The following is a 23,263-nucleotide window of genomic DNA, read 5'->3' as shown; positions in this document are numbered from 1 at the left end:
GCTTAGGAAGATTTCTTGGGCATGGTATATCCGGTTGGCTAATAAGAAAATACCATCTCCCTTCAGCCTGTGCCTTGACTAGTTAAGGGATAGTAGGGAGGGGGAGACCAAGTTACTCTCCTCATTGTGTTCACCCTGCTCCGAAGAACTCTGTCTTCCACTGGCCCCTCCACCTCCTCCCCACACTCGGTAGCCCCAGCCTGTCCCCCTTGCCCCTTTCTTACATTCCGGGGGGAGGAGGGCGCTGTTCAGGGGAGAGGAGAGCGCTGTTCAGGGAGCGAAGGGGAGCCCCCTTGTGTCTAGAAGGCCTCTCCCCACCCCCACCCCGTGTGAGTTTGTACTGCAAAGCTCCTTGGCATCCTTGCCTGAGTTGGGTGTTGGGAAGCTCAAATTGCAGCTACAAACTGGCTGGCAGCCAGGGGCCGGCTATTTAAAAGCGCCTGCTCGCCCGGAGCCTGTAGTCTCTTTGGAAACTTCTGCAGGGGAAAAGAGCTAGGAAAGAGCTGCAAAGCAGTGCGGGCTTTTTCCTTTTTTTGCTCCTTTTCATTACCCCATTACCCCTCCTCCGTTTTCACCCTTCTCCGGACTTCGCGTAGAACCTGCGAATTTCGAAGAGGAGGTGGCAAAGTGGGAGAAAAGAGGTGTTAGGGTTTGGGGTTTTTTTGTTTGGGGATTTTTTTTTTTTTTTTCCTTGATTTCAACGTTTTCTCCCACCCTCTCGGCTGCAGCCAAAGCCTCTTACCTGTTCCGCGCCGCCGCGCACCGCCGGCAGCTGAGGGTTAGAAAGGAGCGGGGTGTGTTTTAGATTTTAAGCAAAAATTTTAAAGATAAATCCATTTTTCTCCCCCAACCCCAACGCCATCTCCACTGCCTCCGAGGTCATTATTTCGGTGGTTGCTTGGGGGTGAACAATTTTGTGGCTATTTTCCCCCTATAATTCTAACCCGCTCAGGCTTGAGGGTTTCTCCAGCCTCCGCTCACTGAGTGCACCTGGCGCTGCCCTGCTTCCCCCAACCTGTTGCAAGACTTTAATTCTTGCAGCTGGGACCTGCTCGCGGGCACCCCAGTCCTCCATCTCTCTCTACATTTTTGCAAGTGTTTGGGGGAGGGCACCTGCTCTACCTGCTAGAAATTTTAAAACAAAAACAAAAAAATATCCGGGCGCCCTCTTGGCCCCTTTATCCCTGCACTCTCGCTCTCCTGCCCCACCCCGAGGTAAAGGGGACGACTAAGAGAAGATGATGTTGCTCACCGCGGTCCTCCTGCTGCTGGCCGCCTATGCAGGGCCGGCCCAGAGCCTGGGCTCCTTCGTGCACTGCGAGCCCTGCGACGAGAAAGCCCTCTCCATGTGCCCCCCCAGCCCCCTGGGCTGCGAGCTGGTCAAGGAGCCGGGCTGCGGCTGCTGCATGACCTGCGCCCTGGCCGAAGGGCAGTCGTGCGGCGTCTACACCGAGCGCTGCGCCCAGGGGCTGCGCTGCCTCCCCCGGCAGGACGAGGAGAAGCCGCTGCACGCCCTGCTGCACGGCCGCGGGGTTTGCCTCAACGAAAAGAGCTACCGCGAGCAAGTCAAGATCGGTGAGCGCGCTCAATGTGCCAGTCAGTTACGCGGCGCACGGGCGGGGGACACGGGACCGGCTGGGCCCGCGCGCTTTGCGCAGCAAGTGGCTTCGAGGTGGGGTGCAGCTCGGGAGTAGTCGGGGAGGGTCCTTGCACCTCGGAATTGGAGCCCTGGAGGATCCTGCTACCCTAGGGAACTGTCTAGCCAAGTCTATCCCAGCTTTCGCTCTTTCTCCTTCCTCCTTCCTCCTACCCACACCTTGCCCGCCCCCTCCCCCACCCCTTCCCCCTACTCTGTCCGGATACTGATTCTGAGTTCCCATTCGGTCACAAGGTCCAAATCCCCTGGTACCGTATCTCCAGTCTGAAAGAGTGTATGTTACATTATCAACTCCCTCCTCCACCCACCTCGCGCCCCGCATACGTTTTTTTCTGGGCTTGGAAAAAAATCTCTTTTGTTAAAATATTATTTTAACTGCGGCCTGGAGAGAGAGGAGTTACCCATCTTCTGAGCTAATTCCACCTTTGTCCCTTTTGGCCCCTCCACCCCCGTGCCTCCAGGCGTTTCTATCCCTCCACCCCTACACACACACCACAAGCACCCCACATTCTTGGTAACTAATGCCTTTCGGGTGGAAGCCGTGAAGCCCCTCCCATGTGCATAACCATTGCTTTTGATTGAAGATGATTGCCTGTGGTAGATGGTAAAACATACTTAACTGCAAAATGACTTTTATTTTATCCCAGGAAAGGAAAAAATGCTTTAGGAGCGCGGGGGTGCGGGGTGGGGATGGGGAAGAGTAGGAAGGAAGGGTTTGGTATTCTGTGCCTGGTGTTCGTTTCTGAATCTAATTCCTTTTTCCCCCTCTCCAATTCAGATTTTACCTAGGATGAAAGGTGGACATAGGGCTGGGAGGCAAAAGGGGATGTGAGATTCAGACCTTTCAACTTCCTCGCCTATGCAGATTCCCGGCACCACCACCATCTCCACCCCCGCCCCGCAATTCCTCCCTCCGCAATCCCCCCCCCCCACCCTGCCCTCCCCAATCTCCTAAACCAGATCAGAAGTGGGTGTGCAGTAAGTGCATGAGGGGCCCTAGAAACGCAGAATGCAAAATTCAGGGGGCGGAGACAGAAAAGCCACGCACTGGGAGCCTCGCCTCCGCTTGCCCCGCCCCCGGGTTGCCCCGCCTCCTGATTGCCCCGCCCCCAAATTCTCGGCGCCAGAAGTCTAGGGTTGAAATGATTGACACAGCTACTTGTTCAATCAGAACAGTTCTACCCCCTTAGACTGAGTTTCTTTTTGGAAAGAGTTACCTGATCTTTAGTAAAAAAAAAAAAAAAAAAAAAGTTAAATAAACTACATAAAAGTCTCGGTTCTAAGACGTCAAACTGGCTATTGATTCTCTCCAAAAGGGGTTAAAACTTGGCTAAACAATGTTTAATTGGAGTAGTTTAGTTAGGGGGACAGTTTAGTTACGGGGGCAATCCCCTTCTCCCTCCCTGTCCATTTCCATTACTCACGAGCACCCTAACATGAGTTTTCTGAAGTGCAAACTTCAGTCACTATAGTGCAGGAGAGGAGTGCATCCGCTCTTGCCAGGAGGCCGGAGAGCTTCCTGTGTTCAGCCTCTGTCCCCGCAAACCCTGCAGGGTTTGAGTGACGCAGGCGCCAGCCCCTCCAGCTTTGCAAGAGGTAGTCGATCTCCAGGTTGCAGCCTGCAAAAGGAGGAAAAGGGGAGGACGCGCAGGCCCTGGGAACCCCAGAGACCGGCTTGTGAGGTTATTTTTATTAAGATCCACTTTTCAAAGGCGGTCCTGCCCGCCTTCATCTTGGGGTATGTGGATTTGGAAAAGCCTAGCGGAGGGGAAACACATTAATTGATTTCCTGGCTTGGAAGCGACCGCCCTGGGTAACAATCCAGTCACATCGAAAGTACGTAAGGTGTCACTCAGCAGCATCCTGGCTCCACTTATTATTTGCCAAGCGTGTAGTGTGATGTGGCTAGTGTGAAGGGTGTGCACGCAGAGCGCACGCGCGCGCAATTGCTAGGCGAGCACGGAGGGCGCATCACACACACACACACACACACACACACACACACACACACGACACTTCAGTCCCAAGCAAGATCCCCTGTAGAATTCCCTGCCGCCCCTTGCCCAACCCCCACCTTCTGAGTGCCTTTGGGCCAACCCGAAGCAGCCTCTTCTACCCGCCCCCTCCCCAGCACTCCTCTCCGACTCCACCCCGCCGAAGGCAGGTGCCCGGCAGGCTGCTGTTGCGGGTTGGCGGCGCTCCACCGCGGCTGGTGCCGACATCTTTGTCCCGAACAGATGGGTTGGGAGTGGGCGCTCCTGGAAAGGGCGTTTTAGCCGGACAACCATTGGGCGGGTCCCCAAAAAGTTGGAGATGGTGTACAGACCGCTCTTAAGAAGAGAGAAATGGACAGAGGGAGAGTGCCCTTTTGGTCCTTTAGCCAAAATTCCTGCTTCCCAATCCACCTCCCTCGTCTCCTCCCCGCCCGCCCCGCCAAAATCTGAGCTTGCAGATATGGATTCACCCCCTCCCTCCCGCAGTTGCAGCATACACAGACACACACACACACGACATATTATATCTATATAATGTGTATTCTATATTGTATATATGGTATATACTATATTATATATACTTATATGTAACCAAACATATGTAGAACCCCAAAAAGGTGCATTTCTGGAATCAGAAATGGGGAGCAGAGGAGAGTGAGGTGGCAGGCAGCCAAAGCCTCTGGGAGGGAGAGGAGAGGGTGTTTTGCTAGGCGGTTGCTGAGCAACTGTAGAGGGAGTGGGCCCGAGAGCCGGGTGCTGAGAGCGAGCCTGGCTCTGCATTTCATTCCGACCAGTTCAGGAGCAGAGATAGATATGGAAAAAAGAATGTGTGTGAGGCTGGAGGGAGATGAAAGACGGGAGTTATTTGTTGGGCAAAGCTCAGTAAATAGTGGTGAGTGGAGGGAGTCAAGGAAATGCTGGGTTTACTTTCCGGCATTTTTGGTGGGGAATGAGGTTTGATGAGCTGGTCCCCAGCATAGATACTGGGGTTCAGGTAGATCTCCTCTGTGCTGGTGAGACATTCAGTTTGAGGTGTAGGGAACCGTGGGTTCTGGGTTTCTGTTCTGTCATTAAGAAATGAGACACCGTGAGACAAAAAATAGACTTCTGGAAAAGAAAGCAAAAGCATTACCTAAATAAAAATGAATTCAGCCTTTGCTACTTTGAGGGGTTTGGCCTCCATCACCCTGGCTTCAACTCCAAGCTTGGTCTAAAATGCCATGTTGAAGTCAAGTTCCAGAGTTAGGTTTATTGGCCAAATTTATGTCTGGGTTGAGCAAGATTATGGAAAACTGAAGGAGCCAAATTCCTTTCCCACCCGCACCCCCTCCCTCTGAAACAAGTCTTTGAGAGGATGGCCGTACCCTGAGCCAACCAAAACGGGAGTCGGGAAGATGAGATGGGGCTTTAACTGGACTTTTCTTGCCACCTCCGCCCACCACCACCCCTTTCTGCTGTGTCAGCTCAGACTGGAAGAACAAGCAGAGTTAGCCCTAGTGAGAGCTCGTTTTCTTTCCATTTCTCTTTTTCCCCCTTCTCGCCCCTCCCTCCTACTCTTCCCTCCGCCCTTCTCTATCCACCCCCCAACCCCCACCCCAACTCTAAGGCATCCCCTGAGGGCTTGAGTTTTAAGTCAGAGCAGCTGTGAGTTAGTCTGGGGCTTGGTCTGGATTTGAGCAGGCAGGTGGGCCTGCAGCTGCAGAGGGAGGACCAGGCTGACCCTAGGAGCCAGAGGTCATCGTGAGGGTTACAGCAAAGGGCATGGGAGCAGGAATTCCCTGCAGAAGCCCTGGCCCCCTTAATGGAGCGAAGAAGAAGCCAGCGGGAAGGGGAGGTAATACTTGTGTAAAGTTTCTACTTTGTACCTAAGCAATGCCTATGAAACTTTTAAGATATTTAGTGTGTGGAAAACAAAAACTCTGGAGAAGAGATCACCACACTCCAGACCCACTACATCCAGAAACTGGAAGAAGATCTTAAAGAGCAGGTACCAACCAGGAGCCGGAGCAGAAGGAAAGAGGGCGGGAGAATGGCTGCGCTGAGTCAAGCAGGGGATTTGGAGGGGTTTGTTTAGTTTTACATTTGCTTTTTCTCTACAGTTGGTCCAAAAGCTGCAATTCCCAGACACCATCCTTAAATTGCAATCTGGACATGTTATTCAAAACAGTAAGACTGATTACACATTGATTACATATTTGCAAAAATAAATAATCAAATAAACAAGGAAGGCAGCGTAGGCTTCTACCCCCCGCCCCCCGCAATACCAGCAAAACCTCCCCTTTTATTTCCAGTTTCATTTATTTCTATAAATTCTGTTATGATGTCATTTCTCTCTTTTTTTAAAAAAATATAAATCCAGAGGAGTGACTGAACATCTCTGTGAGGGGGAGAGGTTATATTTCCACCTTGGCCACTATGCTGTTGGTTTAGAGCACCTAACCAGGTTGGTTAGTGCCTGGCCACTCAGCTTAGCTCAGTCCTAGTGTCTCTCCAGGAATTGTCTGGGTATTGGCCGAAGAATGTTAAAGCTGGAAGGAACCCACAGCCATCATCACAGTCAAGGTCCTCGTTTTAGGATGAGGATACTGAGGCCCTGAGTGGGGAGTCACTTGCCCAAGATGTGGCAGCAGGGTTAGAGGCAGAAAGGGGGCTGGGACTCAGCTCTTCCCCACAGGGGCTCCGGCGCTGCATTCAGCCATTCCTGGCTTTCTCACTAGTCACTGGGGCTCGTGCCTGGGCCTGGGCTAACCTGCGGTGAGGCCTTTGGCAAACACTGCCAGATGCTATCACCCCATGACATCATAACCCACAATCTGAAGGCGCTGTTTTAGGGGCAGTAGGAAAAGGAGTGAAGCAGCCCCAAAGCCCTCCCCAAAGGAGAGAGAGCCACACTCTCTTATTTTCACTCACTTCTGTCCCTTTTTCTACACAGTCTTGCATACAAGCCTGGCTTAGGCTAGTGGTTTGTCAGGGAAAGAGGACCTGGAGGGTGTGAAGGATGGGTGTTCAGTCCAGCTTTCAGGTCCATGCACCAAACCTCATTTTCTACATTACAGGAAGCTCTCCTGATGTGGAGAGGCAGGCAGGCCCTGGCTGCCTCTGGGCTGTGCAGCAGCCTGTAGTCTTGAAGAACACGGTGCAGAAGTGGCCCGCTTCCAACAGCACAGTCCTCACGTGGTGCCAACAGAAAGCAGAGATTGAGGGAGGGTGTGGTTGGATGGGGTGAGTGCAGTAACTAGGGAATTTCTGCATCCGAAGGAGAGAAGGAAAACCATGCACTACCAAAGCTGACAAGGAAGAGAGCATGAGGGCCCCCCTGGCTTTCATGGGCAGGTGCCTCTGAGATCTTTCAGCAGGAGAGGAGAGATGTGCTTCCAGAGGGCAGCTGGGGACTTCCGGTTGCTGTAGGAAGTGCTGAGAGCCTTTCTAATACATCCTGGAGGCCGTGGCAGCTCCTCCTCTGGGATGCTTAGGAAGGAGGCAAATAAGATAGGCTGTGGGCCCCCTTTTCTCTATGTATCTTTAGGGAAGGAGACTGAGTCCCCTTAATGCTGCATGAAAGAATGGGGTTAGGCAGAGGAAGGACTCCCAGGGGAGCTCTCTAAGTGGTCCACAGAGCACCTTTGCCAAGTCCTTCTCACCTGGTGTTGGCCAACAGACCCCCAGAGACAAGGGCCAAGCCAACACTTTCTGGCAGACCTTCCTGCAGTCCAAGGAGCCTTAGATCTTGTGGTCTACAAGTAGGTGTCTGTCAACCAGGTGCCATAGCAACCAAATTTTTAGTTGATGATTGGAACTAGGGAGGTGAGAGGAAATGGAGCACTACAAAGGCAGAGACCTGTGCTGAGAGTGAATTAGCACACATCACCCTGAATAATCCTCAGAATATAATGGAGAAGCGGCCATTGCTATCCTCCCCACAACTCAGGTGAGAAAACTGAATTGGAGAGAGGAAGAAGAAAGTAAGGTCTTTGGGAGGCCGAGGCAGGTGGATCACGAGGTCAAGGAGATCAGGACCATCCTGGGTGTGGTGCTGCATGCCTTTAGTCCCAGCTACTTGGGAGGCTGAGGCAGGAGAATCGTTTTAACCTGGGAGGAGAGGGTTGCAGTGAGCCGAGATCGTGCCACTGCACTCCAGCATGGCGACAGAGTGAGACTCCATCTCAAAAAAAAAAAAAAAAAAAAGGTCAAAGTAAATCTATACCAAGGTTTGTTTAGAAACAACGTCTCACTGTCACCCAGGCTGGAGTGCAGTGGCACAATCATGGCTCACTGCAGCCTCCAACTCCTGGGTTCAAGCCATCCTCCCTTCTCAGACTCCCCATTGCTAGGACTATAGGTGCACACTGCCACACCCGGCTAATATTTTATTTTATGTAGAGATGAGGTCTTGCTGTGTTGCCAAAGCTGCACCAAGGTTTACTGAGCTATTGTCAACAGCTTCATCTTCCTCCCAGAAAGGGCAACTGAAGGTTTAGGGTGGCACAGTTTGCTGTAGCTATTTAATAGAGGAGCTGCGATTTGAACCGAGGTAGTCTGGTTCCTGATTCTGAACGGTTATCCACTATACTACATGGTGTCTGTATTCTCTGGTAAGGATAGAGAGATTATATTCCCAGCTTGGCCAGCTTTGCTGTTGGTTTAGAGTACCTAACCATGCTAGTTCTCCTGGCCTAAAATGGGGTAAGGGGGCTCAGTTGGGTACACCTATAGCCCTCATCATCCAGTCAGTAGGACTCTAAGTCTGCTCACCTCTCCTCTAGGGTCTTCTTCCTGGCTTTCCTCCATTCTTACAACTGCTTTTTAGGATGATAGCTTTAGGGGTTTGTTTTTTTCTTGGAAGGTTAGTGCTCATTTCCTCCTCAGCCCATAATTCAAGTTAAAAAGAACCCAGAACATGCACGTCTGTTTCTGATGATAGAGTAAAAACAAAAACAAAAAACAAGCAAACAAACAAACAAAAAAGTGTCTTCTGAGAGAGACTGGCACCAGGCAGATGCTGGTCAGAGATAGGATGGGTAGGAAAAGCAATGATGTTGCTGCTTACCTGGAAGCCTCCACAGCGCCTTCCCCACCGTCCCCGCCATCACCCCTGGGGCCTTTCTCCTTCTGCAAATGCACACACACAAATGCAGAAGAGCCATTTGACATCCAAAGCTGGGAAACAGACTTCAAGAGACTGAGACAAGTCTTACATTTTTTAAAACAGTGAGCAGCCAATCCCTCATGCTTCCACCAGGCTTGTATTGTAGGGAGGAGCTGGTGGCTGCAAATTGGCTAGGGACCTAGGGTTGGCAAGGGAGGAGGGGGACTAGAGAACATTCTAGACTGGGCCTCAGTATTTTCATCCATACCCAGGCACAGGCCAGTGCCATCAGGCCAGCACTGACCAGTAGGACTTTCTGCAATGATGGAAGCGTTGTAGGTCTGCAGTGTCCATATGTGGCCACGAAGTCCTTGAAATATGGCCAGAGTGACTGAGGAGCTGAATTTTTCATTTTATTTAATATTTATTAATTTAAATAGCCACACTGGCTACTGTCTACTATAATATATATATATATATATAGTTTGTTTTGTTTTATTTTGTTTTGTTTTGAGACAGAGTCTCACTCTATTGCCCAGGCTGTAGTGTAGTGGCACGATCTTGGCTTACTGCAACCTCTGCCTCCCAGGTTCAAGTGATTCTCCTGCCTCAGCCTCCCGAGTAGTGGGATTACAGGCACACACCACCACGCCCAGCTAATTTTTGTATTTTTAGTAGAGACATGGTTTCACCATGTTGGCCAGGCTGGTCTCGAACTCCTGACCTCGTGATCCACTCGCCTCAGCCTCCCAAAGTACTGTGATTACAGTCGTGAGCCACCACGCCCAGCCTAAGTAGTACATTAATATATAGCAGCCTTAGGCCAAAGAGAAGCCCAGTGAATCCAGGAGCACCCCTGCTCTTTCCCACACTCTTGAAGCTCATCTGTCTGCCTCCCGGTCCCCTGCGGCAGGGTTATCCTGCTTCAGGGCAGGGGCATGGATGAGATAACCTCCCAAGGCATGCACTGGGCTCTAAGCCCCAGCTTATATTACAGAAATACTTCCAGACCTACTTCTCTTTGCCTCTTGGGCAGATTTACACATCTCTCCATTTAAAGGTTATTTATTGAATACTATATGCTGGTGAGACAAAGAGAAATGACAAAGCTCTGCCCTTAAGAAGTTGGCTATTTAAATTCCACAGAGGGGACTAGAATGAAACCCAGAAGAAATTCAGATCCCTTTTTCATTCTTTGTAGAGAGATTCTAGGCATCCTCATCTTATCTTCTGTCTAGAAAAGGAGATGGGAGAATCTCCCCAGGTCTGGGTGGCCTGGCAAAGCCAGACACTCTTCCTGGACTGTGAATTTCAAGGATGCCTCTGTTTCTTCGATTTTTGTAAGCTAAGGCACAATATCTGGGTCACCTAGTTTTCTCTTACAATTGATTATTAGGTCAAGCAAGATAGAGTGATAAACTAACACCAGCCCAAGAGCAGGCTGTTAATGGCACCGGGGGTGTGACTAAGAGGTCCGGGGGTGGGGGGTTTAGATTTTAGGCAGGCAGGTCTCCACCTGGATCCATCCAGTGCTATGACTAGCAAGCAAGGTGGAGTCAGAACCCTTCAGAAGACCATGTGCCTGCCTCTGCTGAAAGAGAACAGCCGTGGCAAAAGGGCAGGTTTGGAGAAAGTGGTTGAGCTTGGGCACGGTACATGCATTGTGCAATTGTGCAGACTGTAGTATTTCTCACCCTAAGACGCCTCTGGGTCTGTAGCAGCTGGACTTGCACCATGACACTCTCTGTGTTTGCCAGGACATAGAGAACGGTGCAGTCCTTAAGCACGTGTTCATGTTACCGTGGGGAAAGGCCGATGTACCGTGTGTGCCTCTGTGGATGCTGCTGCACTGGGGTGAATGGGGAATGCCTTACGAATGAAAGAGGAACTGAGTTGGCCACCCAAAAGTGGCAGGGGCTAGAGGCATTGGAGAGCCAGTGGGAAGGACTGGAGGTATTATATAGAAGCCAGAGATTTAGATCCCACCCCAAAGGTAAATACTGTATCCAGATAATATTATCATCTTCCCCTCCCTTAGTCATTGAATAGGATTATGAAGGTAAAGGTCCAGCCTCCATAGCTCCCAGCAGGAGAAATGGATGCTGAGCATTCCACATTTCCCATGCTCTGCAAAACCCTCTCAGAACAGCATCTCAAGGGTGGGGAAGCCTGGAATATGTCTCTGTTCCTTCCTGGATCATTTTCCAGTTGCAGGTTACAGAAACAGCAGAATGCCATGCAGAAAGAAACCCTGTTTCCCCTCTCCCTCACCTGCCTTCACTCTCCCACACACGGTTCTCTCCAGGCCTCGCTTGTTTGTCTCCCTGACTCTTTAAATATATGCTTCAGACACACAAATGAAGGAAGGGATTCGAGTGATTATTACAGAAGTAGGAGAGGGAGGCACCCAAATTCCAGATTTTTTTTTTTTTCTTCGAGACAGGGTCTCACGGTGTCACCCAGGCTAGAGTGCAGTGGAGCTATCAAAGTGGAGCAATCATGCCTCACCTCAGCCTCAACCTCCAACCTCCCAGGCTCAAGCAATCCTCTGGTCTCAGCCTCCTGAGTTTCTCAGACTACAGGCACACGCCTCTGTGCCCAGCTAATTTGTGTGTGTGTTTTTCTTTTTTTTTTTTTTTTTTTTTTTTTTTTTTGTAGAGACGGGGTTTTACCATGTTGCCCGGACTGGTCTCGAACTCCTGGGCTCAGGCAATCCACTCACTTTGGCCTTCCAAAGTGCTGGGATTAGAGATGAGCCACCGCGCTTAATTCCAAATTCCAGATTTTAAAAACGCTTCCAGTCCCTAGAAGTGAGCCCATGTTGTGTGGGTGTCAGTCTCCCACGCCCTCTGCTGGCCACATGGAGATATTGACCTGTTTGTCAAACAGGTTCCAGTGCTGACTGTTGAGTTTTTTTTGCTGTTCACGTGCAGAACAATCTTCACCAGGAAGTCCTCCTGGGTATCCTGCCTAGATCCCTTCTGCAACCTCAGTTCATTTTCTGTTGATGAAATAGCTCAAGAGTAGCCAGTCTACTTGTTCCTTCTTGTTTTATCTAAAACTTAAACCCTTCCAAAATTGAAAGCCTATTTATGACTCAGCCACAGAGCAGCTGAGTCGGGCTAGCTGCTTCTGGCACGCAGCTCCGGTCTTACTTTCCAGCCCTTTAATCTCCGTGGCTCTGCCCTGGCTCCCCTCCAAGTTTCCGCTGTCTCTCTGGAGCCTACAGGTGACCACAAGACCCTGATTAGTATCTTCAACCCTGGACTCTGCTGCTGCCTAAGGAATAGGTCCCGTGGGGTTAAGTGGCACCAGAAACCGGGAGGCACATCAAAATGTTAAGCCTGCTCTTCAGAAGCAGCCAAAAAGCTTGCAAGCTGGGGAAGGTGTGCCCTCAGGAGACTCGCCTTGGGGAGGCTGGGAAAAGGAGAGAGTTTGTAAAAGCGTTTTTAGTTCCTTAAATGAAGAGAGATACCAGAATCTACATGTTGTATGCCAGTATCATGGTTGCTTGGCCCCGGGGCAGTACTTGAACACTTTCAAAGAAAAGAGCGAGAGAGGTCAAAATAAATTTACCCCAACGTTTGTCAAACCATTGTCAACAACCCCATCCCCCTCCCAGAAAGGGTGACTCAAGGGTAAGGACAGCCCACAGCAGTTAGAAAAAGTCCCAAAATGTGAAGGGTCTTGAGAAGAGCTGTTGAGGGAAGCCTGTGGGCCACCATGCTTCTGTGTCCACCAAGGCCAAAGAGAGAGAGTAAGCTGCAATGACAGCTGGAGAAGGGCACCCTCTGACCAAATGGACAGAGCCTCCCCCAACAAGTAGCCAGAGGAGGATGGAATGGCACCCCCATTTCAGATGTCCTTAAGAACTAGAGAGATAGATGCTTATTTCTGCTTGGACACGGGGGGATTGGCTAAATGGCCTACGGAAAGGATTCCAGGAGCTGCTACACCAGCCACAGGAGAGGAGCCAGGTTCCCAGGCTCTCTCCCGTTGAAGAGGTGACAATGTGCTGGCTCTCTGGGCCAGGCTGGGGCAGCCCACTGAAGGAGATGCAGAGCCTCGTGCGTGCGCTGGTCAGCAGCCAGCCCACTCCCCTACCTGCCCTCACTTTATCCAGTTACAATCTTGTTTGGGGAAGGGGTCCGGGCTTTTCCAATCTGAACACCCGTGCCCCTAGGCTTTCAGTAGCCACCATTTCCTGCCTGCTCCTCCCCCCACAGTAGTCAACTATTTTTTGAGGATTAGAATGCTTGGTGATGCTGAGGTTGAGTGGTGCGGGCTCCAGTCGCTCAATAAGACTGGCCCAAAAGCCCTTCTGTGCGATGGTTAGCACTCCCTCTCCTTACTCCCTCTTCTCTAAGATCTGAGCCTCCAGGCGAGATCTGTGTTACTAGATAACGGAACCCCAGCCTTTCAATTTGTACAGAGTCCCCAAACCAGCCTTGCTTCTCCCTTCCTCCTGCCAATCTCACTTGCTCTACAACCAAGAAAAGTCAGTTTACCCCAGAACATGACCCTTTTAATGAATCCCTAAACTCCTGCCTTCCACCTACCAGGGATGTCACCCTATTGATGAGTCATCACAGCAGGGTTTGATAGAGGAGAATCAGGGTACTGGGACATCAAGACACGACTGGGAAGAGGGGGTGAGAGGCCAGAAGGGGTGCCAGGAATCTCAGGTTGAATTTTGTTCAGGGAGAGCCCGCCCGCCACCTTGTTATTTGTTTTCTCCGAGTGATGATCTTCCTCTCCAGTAATTACCCCCCTTCCTTTCCTGTGAATAAATACCCAAAGCAACTCACCACCAGGAATGCTGCGAACCCTTGGAGGCTTCTTTAGGGCAGGGACCTTCTCTGCCAAGGCCTTAAAGATCAAATACCTATTTCAAGAGACTTGACAAATCCTGAGCCAAGAGAGAAACAGATGCTTGGCTGCTTCCTGCCACCTGCCATCCTGACCAGGTTAGGCCAGGTGTTCAAATGCCTTTCCTAACTCACACCTGGAACTTGCCCAGGGCTGCAAGCTCAGAAGTCAGGTTCTATACCTGTCCAGAGGCATAAAACAGTGTCTTCTCAAAAAGCTTCTCTTTTCCCCACCCCCACGTCCTTGAATTCTGCCCACTTCTTCTGCTCCCCATCCCAGATGACTGGCGGTCACTCTTCCTGGGTATCCCAGCGATCATGGAGTGGGTGGAGAACAGAATTTTCTTTCATCTCATTTTGGTTATTTAGTATCACTCAAAGCTCTATTTTCTCTTTCCAGTATTTGAAAAAAGAGGGAAGCAATGAAGACAGGGCCCCCCACCTCCACTCACCCCTGCACCTGGTCCCACTGTGGGGCATTGTGGCCACACCCCGCCTGCCTGGAAACAGCAATCTAAAGTTCCCCCACTCTGGTTCCTCTGAGGCTGGGTGAGGTCAAGGAGCTGAGAGGAGAAGGGGACCCAGGGATGGATGCCTATGAGATAAGAATTTAGGGGAAATCTGCGCACCAAGAAAAGGCCAGACGGGTGGAATTAAGGATCAACAAATACATGAACAAAGTCTTACTTCTCTAAAGGTCAAAAGTCAGCTAAGTATAGACTGTCACCAAGCCACTCCTATATATAACTGTCCTGGTCTCAGCCAGCTGTCAGCCTCTCTCAGTCCGGAGCTGAGTAACGTCCCAGCCTCCCAGGCCCCCGAGCACGGCACCAGTTCTGAGCCAGAGCGGGAGCGAGGCCTCTGACTTCTACTTGGCCCTGTGCCAGTCCCCTCCAGGCCCACATTTCTGGCTCTCCCCTCCCCTCCCCTCCTCCTGCTGTGTATGAAGGTCCTCACCACCCTGCTGCTCCAGACCCCAGGACCCCCTCCTCCCAGGTTCCCCAGGTCCAAAGAGACCTCGACATCCAGCAGCTCTGAAAGTACAAAGATCTCACTAACGGGACAGATTTGGCCCTTCTCGTCCACGCCCTGGCTGTGTCATCTTCCTCCGTGGACCCAGATTCCCGGGTTCCTACTTCTCAGCCCCACCTCCAGCCATGTTCCATCTACTTGGCCATCCCCCGGCAAGCAAACCGCTCACTACCACCTTCATCCTTGCAGGGGCCACTTTCCTTGCCCTTCCTCCTTCCTGCCCCCAGAAGGTCCACTCTGTCCTCACCCATCCGTCCATCAGTCTCTCAGTTCTCCTCTGTGAAGTCTCTCTGCCTGCACTCTCTGCGTGACTCCAAGCACGCCAGAAACTTCCCGCCACTTAAATGAGCATTCACTCTGCTTCCTGGTTCGTATCCCCCTGCTTTCAAGGTGTGCCCCAGGAGGGCAGAGACACATCTGCTTCAGCCTTTATTACTCCCCTCACCCCAAACTGCCCAGCCCTGGGCTCTGGCCATGTGCACCTTGGCCCACAGGGGCTGACCCTGCGGTTCCTTCTCCTGCAGAGAGAGACTCCCGTGAGCACGAGGAGCCCACCACCTCTGAGATGGCTGAGGAGACCTACTCCCCCAAGATCTTCCGGCCCAAACACACCCGCATCTCCGAGCTGAAGGCTGAAGCAGTGAAGAAGGACCGCAGAAAGAAGCTGACCCAGTCCAAGTTTGTAGGGGGAGCCGAGAACACTGCCCACCCCCGGGTCATCTCTGCACCTGAGATGAGACAGGAGTCTGAGCAGGTACATCTCGGGGATTCCCTCATTCCCTCCCGGCTTTTGACCTTTCCCTGCATCTAAATGGACATTCATGGCAGCAGGAGGTGCTTAGGCTAGACCCGGCAGAGGACCTGCAGCAAACCATGGTGGCTCAGCTTAGGACGTGGGAGGAGAGTTTCCAGAGCATACACTTGTCAGGGCCAAGGCCTTGTGCTAGTAAGTGGGAGTAGAGGCAGTGCTCATTTGAGGAGAGTGCGTGCCAGCCCAGCGGCCACGCGCCAGGTACCTGGGCCCTGCAGCTGTGTCCAGTCCGAGGCAGACACTGAATATTCTCCTAGAGCATCTAGACACGGGCACTTCTGGACATGGTTACTCAGCAGAAGAGAAAAGCTGCAGGGGAGGGGGTGACCTGGAACACAAAAGAGAAAGTATGGCTCTGTACCTGGCCAAAGGCAGGCTTTGTGATCCCAGCGCACGTGACAGGTGACAGGGAGGAGAGAGCTTTGGCAGTAGATGATTAGCACCAAAGGTGGTGACTTTCCTCCCGAGACCCTTCGGCCCCCACCCCCTGGGCCACTTGTCAGCGCAGCTGGGTGGTTTTCCCTTGGTCTCGCCATGCCTCTCACCCTCCTGTCCGCACAGGGCCCCTGCCGCAGACACATGGAGGCTTCCCTGCAGGAGCTCAAAGCCAGCCCACGCATGGTGCCCCGTGCCGTGTACCTGCCCAATTGTGACCGCAAAGGATTCTACAAGAGAAAGCAGGTACGTCCCCTGCCCTGAGCTCCCAGGCTCAGGTGGCTCCGAAAATGGCACCTGCCAGGAAACTCCACCTTGGGCAAGTGCCTAAGATTTCCACCATTAACCGCTTACTGTTTCCCGCGCCTCAGACACCCATTCGTATACCACGATCATGACTTTCCACATTCCCTACTAGGCTGCAATCCATTCCCTCATTCCCTCTTATGCCGTAATCCACTATGCTTTCCACAGGTCACCTTAGCTAGGCGAATTCATTGCAAGAGGAAATTCTGTAACACTATCGCACAGCACAGATCATTGGTGTACCGCACACTCAGGAGTTTAAGCCGTATTTTCTCTGTGTACCACCTGAAATCAGCTCGCGTCCCTTCACAGCCAGGCTCCCCTTTGGGCAATGGTTCTCAGATTTCCAAGGGCATCCGATCCCTGGAGGGCATGGCTGAAGGCTGGGCCCCACCCCTGCAGTTTCTGATTGGTAGACCTGGGGTGGACTCTGGGGTGGACAGGTGACCGTGATGTTGCTTTAAGGGCACCAGTAATCTAAATGTAAGAGCCAGGCCACACTGGGGCAAATGGTGGCTCTGCCACTTACTAGCTGTGTCCCCTTACTCATCATTTAATATCTCTGTGCCTCCAGACCCTTGTGTAAAATGGAGAATGAGGAGTAAGTGATTGATCTTTGTAAAGCACTTAGAATAGTACCTACTGCATACCAAATGTTGAGTGGCGGGTGCAGGATAACACCACAGATGATGCCTCCTCCTGTTATTATTATCACCATTGTCATTATTATTGGATCATAACTCTCTTGAGAATCTGCAGAGTTTCAGGCTGGGGGAGACTCGAATGGGTAATATTTTAAAAGGGACTGTAAGCCAGGCACAGCGGCTCACGCCTGTAATCCCAGCTACTCCAGAGGCTGAGGCAGGAAGATCACCTGGGCTCAGGAGTTCTAGACCAGCCTGGGCAACATAGCAAGATCCCATCTCTGAAAAAGAAGGAAAGAAAGAGATTGAAGGAGCTAGCCAAGGATAGGCTGCCTAAATTCACATTTTTCCCTGGGTCTTTCCATGAAACGGGGACACTAGAAACCCAAGGTCGGGTCTAGCGCCCTCAACTCTCTGGAGATGAGAGTCTTGTCTTGGGGTAGAGAAGAGGCAGGACAGGGAGGAGCAGAGCCCCGGGGTGCGGCGTCCTCACAGCCTGTTGCTCTACTCACCCCAGTGCAAACCTTCCCGTGGCCGCAAGCGTGGCATCTGCTGGTGCGTGGACAAGTATGGAATGAAACTGCCAGGCATGGAGTACGTCGACGGGGACTTTCAGTGCCACACCTTCGACAGCAGCAACGTTGAGTGATGCGTCCCCCCGAACCCTTCCCTCACCCCCTCCCACCCCCAGCCCCAACTCCAGCCAGCGCCTCCCTCCACCCCAGGACGCCACTCATTTCATCTCATTTAAGGGAAAAATATATATCTATCTATTTGAGGAAACTGAGGACCTCGGAATCTCTAGCAAGGGCTCAACTTCGAAAATGGCAACAACAGAGATGCAAAAAGCTAAAAAGACCCCCCCCCCCTTTAAAATGGTTTTCTTTTTGAGGCAAGTTGGATGAACAGAGAAGGGAAGAGAGGAAGAATGAGAGGAAGAGAAGGGAAGGAAGTGTTTGTGTAGAGGAGAGAGAAAGACAAATAGAGTTAGGAAAAGAAGGACAAGCAGGTGGGCAGGAAGGAAAGGCACCGAGACCAGGGAGGGGCCCAACTTTCATGTCCAGCCCTGGCCTAGGGTTGGGAGAGGTGGGCGCTAGAAGATGCAGCCCAGGATGTGGCATTCAATGACACTCTTGGGGTTTCCCAGTATGGATTGGTCAGGGGGAGAAAGGAAAAGGCAAACCACGCCAGGACCTCTCCCCGATCTGTCTCCTCCTCTAGCCAGCAGTATGGACACCTGGACCCCTGAACTTCCTCTCCTCTTACCTGGGCAGAGTGTTGTCTCTCCCCAGATTTATAAAAACAAAAATGCATTCCATTCCTCTGAAAGCAAAACAGGTTCACAATTGAGTGATATTAGATAGAGAGGTTTTCGGAAGCAGATCTATGAATATGAAATTCATGTGCATATTTCATTCCCCAGGCAGATTTTTTTAGAAATCAATACATGCCCCAAAATTGGAAAGACTTGTTCTTCCAGGGTGACTACAGTACATGCTGATGCGTGCGGTTTCAGCCCTCATTTAATTCAATTTACAAGTAGCACAGCAGCCTCTGTGGGGGAGGATAGGCTGAAAAAAAAAGTGGGCTTGTATTAATCTACAAGACTCCATATAGTCATATATAGGCATATAAATCTATTTTTTCTTTTTTTTTTTTCTTTCTTCTTTTCTTTCAAAAGTTTGCATTAACTTTTCAAAGTAGTTCCTATAGGGGCATTGAGGACTCCTCATGCTGGGAAAACTGAGAAAACCCATACTCTCCTAATACAACCCATAATAGCATTTTTGCCTGCCTCGAGGCAGAGTTGCCCGTGAGCAATAAACTCAGCTTTTTTGTGGGGCACAGTGCTGGACTTGACAGTGATTCCCCACGTATATTCTTCTGCACCCACCGAGCCAGGCAGAGGCCAGTCCTCCGTGGTGCAAACAGCATGCACCTCAGTCCATCCCATTTTAGTCTTTAAACCCTCAGGAAATCACAGTCTCCGGACATCACACCACATGAGCCCAACAGGTCCATGACGGATCCACCAGTCCCGCCCCAGCCTTTTCCTTTCATCTGAACAGAACGTGCATTTTTGGAAGCCTCCCTCACTCTCCACACTGGCAGAGCAGGAGGGAGACTGAAGTAAGAGATGGCAGAGGGAGATGGTGGCAAAAAGGTTTAGATGCAGGAGGACAGTAAGACTGACGGTTCTGGCCAGAGTAGATGTGGGGAGGAACAGAGGGCTGAAGGGACTGTTCCATTGCTGCTGCTTTGTGCTAGCTTTGGCACAAAGCAGCAGAACGGGGAAAAAGCCGATAGAAACTTCTTTAGCTTCCCCACCCTGCATGTTTTCTGGGATTCGAGAGGAAAGAGAGGAAAATGGGGGAATGGGTTGCAAAATAGAAATGAACTTAATCCAGGCCACAGAGCCAGGGAAGGTGGGTAACTTTAGGAGGATGCTAGACTTTAGAAGCCAGATAGGAAGAATCAGTCGAAACTGGCCATGCTTTGGAAGGGACAAGACTATGCGCTCCACTGCCCACCTTCAGCCTGCAAGGAGGAATGGAGGCCCACGAAAAGAGTCTTTCCGGCTCTTCCTCCATTCTGGCCAGTCCCTGCGTCCTCCCTGGGGTGGAGGATGGAAGGAGGGCCAGAACAAGCAGGGAACGTATGATTCAGGGATGCTGTCACTCGGCAGCCATATTCTGAACCAAGAAAACTCCCATTCTCCAATGACTTCCTCAACCCGTGGGTGGCCTTGTGACTGTTCTTTAGGGCTGAAGATATCCAGGAAAGGGGGCTTGGACACTGGCCAAGGAGACCCCTTCGTGCTGCGGACACAGCTCTCTTCACTCTTTGCTCATGGCATGACACAGTGGAGACTGCCTCCAACAATGAATTTGGGGCTACGAAGAGGAATAGTGAAAAAGCAAATCTGTTTCAACTGATGGAAACCCTATAGCTATAGAACTTGGGGGCTATGTCCTATGCCCCTGGACAGGACAGCTGACTGGGGACAGGAGAAGTGCTCAATCTTCATGAGACAAAGGGGCCCGATCGGGCCAGCAGCCACAAGGACTTGAGAGATGGGGCGTGCCGAGTTAGCACGCCCCATCTCTCTGCACAGCTGTCCCCTAAACCCAACTCACGTTTCTGTGTGTCTTAGGCCAGTATCCCAAACCTCTTCCACGTCACTGTTCTTTCCACCCATTCTTCCTTTGCATCTTGAGCAGTTATCCAACTAGGATCTGCCAAGTGGATACTGGGGTGCCACTCCCCTAAGAAAAGACTGAGCCAGGAACTACAATCTCCCCCTACATTCCTCCCAGCCTGGACCTGAGAGGGGCTCCCTCTCCGCCCACTGTGTCTGGACTTTGGGCGGGCTTCTGCCCCTCGCATTGGCTTTCTGCTGCCAGCCATCAGGTGGGGGATTAGAGCCTGGTGTGAGTGTGCCAGACTCTCCCGGTTTCCAAAGTTCGTGCCTGGTAACCCAAACTTGTGAGTCTCTTCTGCATGCAGGGGATTCTCATGGGCAACTGGTCACTCCCTAGAGAAGCTGGGCCTTCATGGACACATGGAACTAAGCCTCCCAAATGGGAGGTCTGGCTGGGCCCAGGGTGGGGAGACCCTGGGAAGGGAGGCACTGGAGGAAGACGGCACCTCTTCCCCCGTGGCAGGGTGCAAGGTAGGCAGGTTTGGAATGGTGTGGGCATGGCAATGTAAGCAGGGCTCTCTCTGACTCCAGGCTGGCCTTTGGCCGACTGCCTGCTCACCCAGAGACCTTGGACTCCGGGCTATCCATGGCTCTGGGTCTAAGTGCTGCCCACTCCCACACTCACACCCACAGAAGAGACCCACAGAAGGTCTCTCCCATCCCCTTTAGACTCGTGCCTCACTCCAGCAGTGGTGAAGATCCTCTGTCTTTCCCATGACTGCCAGGAGATAGGGAAGTCCAGCCAGGACTGACCCTCCTTCCTCCAGCCTGCCCCGACCCACCTGGCAAAGCAGGGCACATGGGGAGGAAGCGACTGGAACCTTTCTCTGACAGCCAGGCCTAGACAGACAGGCCTGGGGACACTGGCCCCATACGGGGAGGAAAGCAGGCGCACGAGGTCCAGGGAGGCCCTTTTCTGATCATGGCTCTTCTCTCTCACCCCGTCTCCCCACCACCACCTCTGTGGCCTCCATGGTACCCCCACAGGGCTGGCCTCCCCTAGAGGGTGGGCCTCAACCACCCTGCTCCCACCACCCAGCGGTTAGCGAGACAGGGCTGCCACGGCAACCGCCAAGCCCCCCTGAAGGTGGGACAGTACCCCGGACCCATCCACTCACCCCTGAGAGGGCTCCGGCCCAGGATGGGAACCTCAGAGAAGAGCTCTAAGGAGAAGAAACCCCATAGCGTCAGAGAGGACACGTCTGGCTTCCAAGAGAAAGGAGGCTCCATTTTGCAAAGCGGAGGAGGGATGAGGGACGGGGGTTTCACCAACCAGCAACCTGGGCCTTGTACTGTCTGTGTTTTTAAAACCACTAAAGTGCAAGAATTATGTTGCACTGTTTCTCCACTTTTTATTTTCTCTTAGGCTTTTGTTTCTATTTTAAAACATACTTTCTTGGTTTTCTAATGGAGTATATAGTTTAGTCATTTCACAGACTCTGGCCTCCTCTCCTGAAATCCTTTTGGATGGGGAAAGGGAAGGTGGGGGCGGTCCAAGGGGAAGGGGACCCCAGCCTCCATGTGCCCGCTCACCCCACTCCACCGGTCCCCAGTCACCAGCCGGAGTCTCCTCTCCACTGCCACTGTCACACAGTAGCCCACATGGATAGCACAGTTGTCAGACAAGATTCCTTCAGATTCCGAGTTGCCTACCGGTTGTTTGTTGTTGTTGTTTTGTTTTGTTTTGTTTTGTTTTTTGAAGACAGCAATAACCACAGTACATATTACTGTAGTTCTCTGTAGTTTTACATACATTCATACCATAACTCTGTTCTCTCCTCTTTTTTGGTTTCAACTTTAAAAACAAAAATAAATGATGATAATCTTTACTGGTGAAAAGGATGGAAAAATAAATCAACAAATACAACCAGTTTGTGAGAAAGAAAAAAAAAAGCAGAAAAAGAAACACGAAAAATCCATCTGAATGCGGAAGAGCTTGAGCTCGGCTCCTGCTTAGCATTTTGTACTTAAGGAAATAAAAAACCAACAAAGGCTCTCACAATTTCTTACAAAGTGAAGATTGCTGTATACTATTTATTCAACTTATAATTTATGTTACTCCTTGATCTTTGTCTTTTGTCATGACAAAGCATTTATTTAATAAAGTTATGCATTCAGTTAGCCTACGTCAGCTTCCTCCGAGGGCTCAGGGAAGGCAGGCGATGGGGGATGCGAGCCCCCGATTCTCCTCGGGCCACGGCCGGGAGGGGATGGAGAAAGGCCCCCAGCGGGATCCAGGCTGAGCGACTGCTCCGTCCAGCGAGAACCCCCCATCCCCCAAGACAAGCCCTCCCACTGGAGCTCCAGCGGCCCCTTCCCCATCCTTTGGAAAGCCACCACAGTCGTGGAACCCAGGGCAGCCTACATCACCTCCTCAGGCCTCCATTTCCTTGTGGGTAAAACCTCATAGAGCTGCTGTGAGGATTCGGCCAGTTAATGTCCCCAAAGCCCTGAGAACTGGGAACATTCAGCACGTGTTCCCCTACTGTTCTATTAACGATTATTATTGCCATCTTTCCATCTCAGCCCTTGCTATGAAGTCAAGTGGCCTTCATCCACCCTTAGACAAACGAGAAGTTTCTGCTCCTTGGAGAAGATTTTAAGGAAGGCATTTCCAGAATGTTCCTCAATCCCTCCTCCCACTGCCTTGTAAACTTATAACTCCTGGGAACCTCTGGCCAAGATAAACTCTCCCTCTGGTTCCTACCCAACCTCCACCGCTGTCTGTGCCCAGTGAAGAGGAAAACCCAAGATGGCACCCCTGATGTCAACCCTTGGGCACTGAAGAGCACAGTTCTTACACCCTCCGACCTTCTGCTGCCTCACCCTGTTGCTTTCCTCCCTCCTAGGCCCCTTCGTCCCGAGGCTCTTCCCCTATGGCTCCTCCCAGTTCACAGAGCTGCACAGCACACTGCCCGTTAGGCACCCCACTGACCGCACCCCCAGAGCCTCAGGCCCGGGAGCACAGAGGGGAGACGGAGGCGGTGGCATCCTCACTCTGCCCAGCTCAATGGCGGAGGCCGCCCAGAAACCATGTGTCCCGTCCTGTCCTAGTCACAGGACAAGTGGAGTCACCGGGAAGTCCCTGCCTTACCAGTGGCCTGATTTGCCACCAGGCACACCTCCTTCTGGGGTGGCTGAGCCACTTGCCTGACACCTGTCAGCACCAGGTCCCTCAAGTTCACAGAGTAGTCTATCCAGCCAAAGATAAGATGTTTGGATGCCTGT

At 51.7% G+C, this 23,263-nt stretch overlaps 1 protein-coding gene across 1 annotated transcript; it reads left to right on the top strand.

Moving 5' to 3' along the window:
* The first annotated feature begins 457 nt into the window (after positions 1–457).
* IGFBP5 (insulin like growth factor binding protein 5) lies at positions 458–22,156 on the top strand. Its single transcript, XM_023220731.2, has 4 exons — positions 458–1,575; positions 15,162–15,391; positions 16,010–16,129; positions 17,351–22,156. The coding sequence occupies exons 1-4, from the start codon at positions 1,239–1,241 to the stop codon at positions 17,480–17,482; spliced, it is 819 nt and encodes a 272-aa protein (XP_023076499.1). The 5' UTR covers positions 458–1,238; the 3' UTR covers positions 17,483–22,156.
* The last annotated feature ends 1,107 nt before the right edge of the window (positions 22,157–23,263 follow it).

Source organism: Piliocolobus tephrosceles, chromosome 11, assembly GCF_002776525.5.
Source record: "Piliocolobus tephrosceles isolate RC106 chromosome 11, ASM277652v3, whole genome shotgun sequence".
NCBI classification, from domain to species: Eukaryota; Metazoa; Chordata; class Mammalia; order Primates; family Cercopithecidae; genus Piliocolobus; species Piliocolobus tephrosceles.
This window is presented reverse-complemented; position numbering and strand designations above follow the sequence as displayed.

What these genes read in the sequence shown, in the direction of transcription:
- IGFBP5 (XM_023220731.2), top strand. Translation starts at nt 1,239, where the DNA reads ATGATGTTGCTCACCGCGGTCCTCCTGCTGCTGGCCGCCTATGCAGGG. An exon ending in CCGCGAGCAAGTCAAGATCG is followed by an intron (nt 1,576 to 15,161) that starts GTGAGCGCGCTC and finishes CTTCTCCTGCAG; the next exon opens with AGAGAGACTCCCGTGAGCAC. An exon ending in TGAGACAGGAGTCTGAGCAG is followed by an intron (nt 15,392 to 16,009) that starts GTACATCTCGGG and finishes CTGTCCGCACAG; the next exon opens with GGCCCCTGCCGCAGACACAT.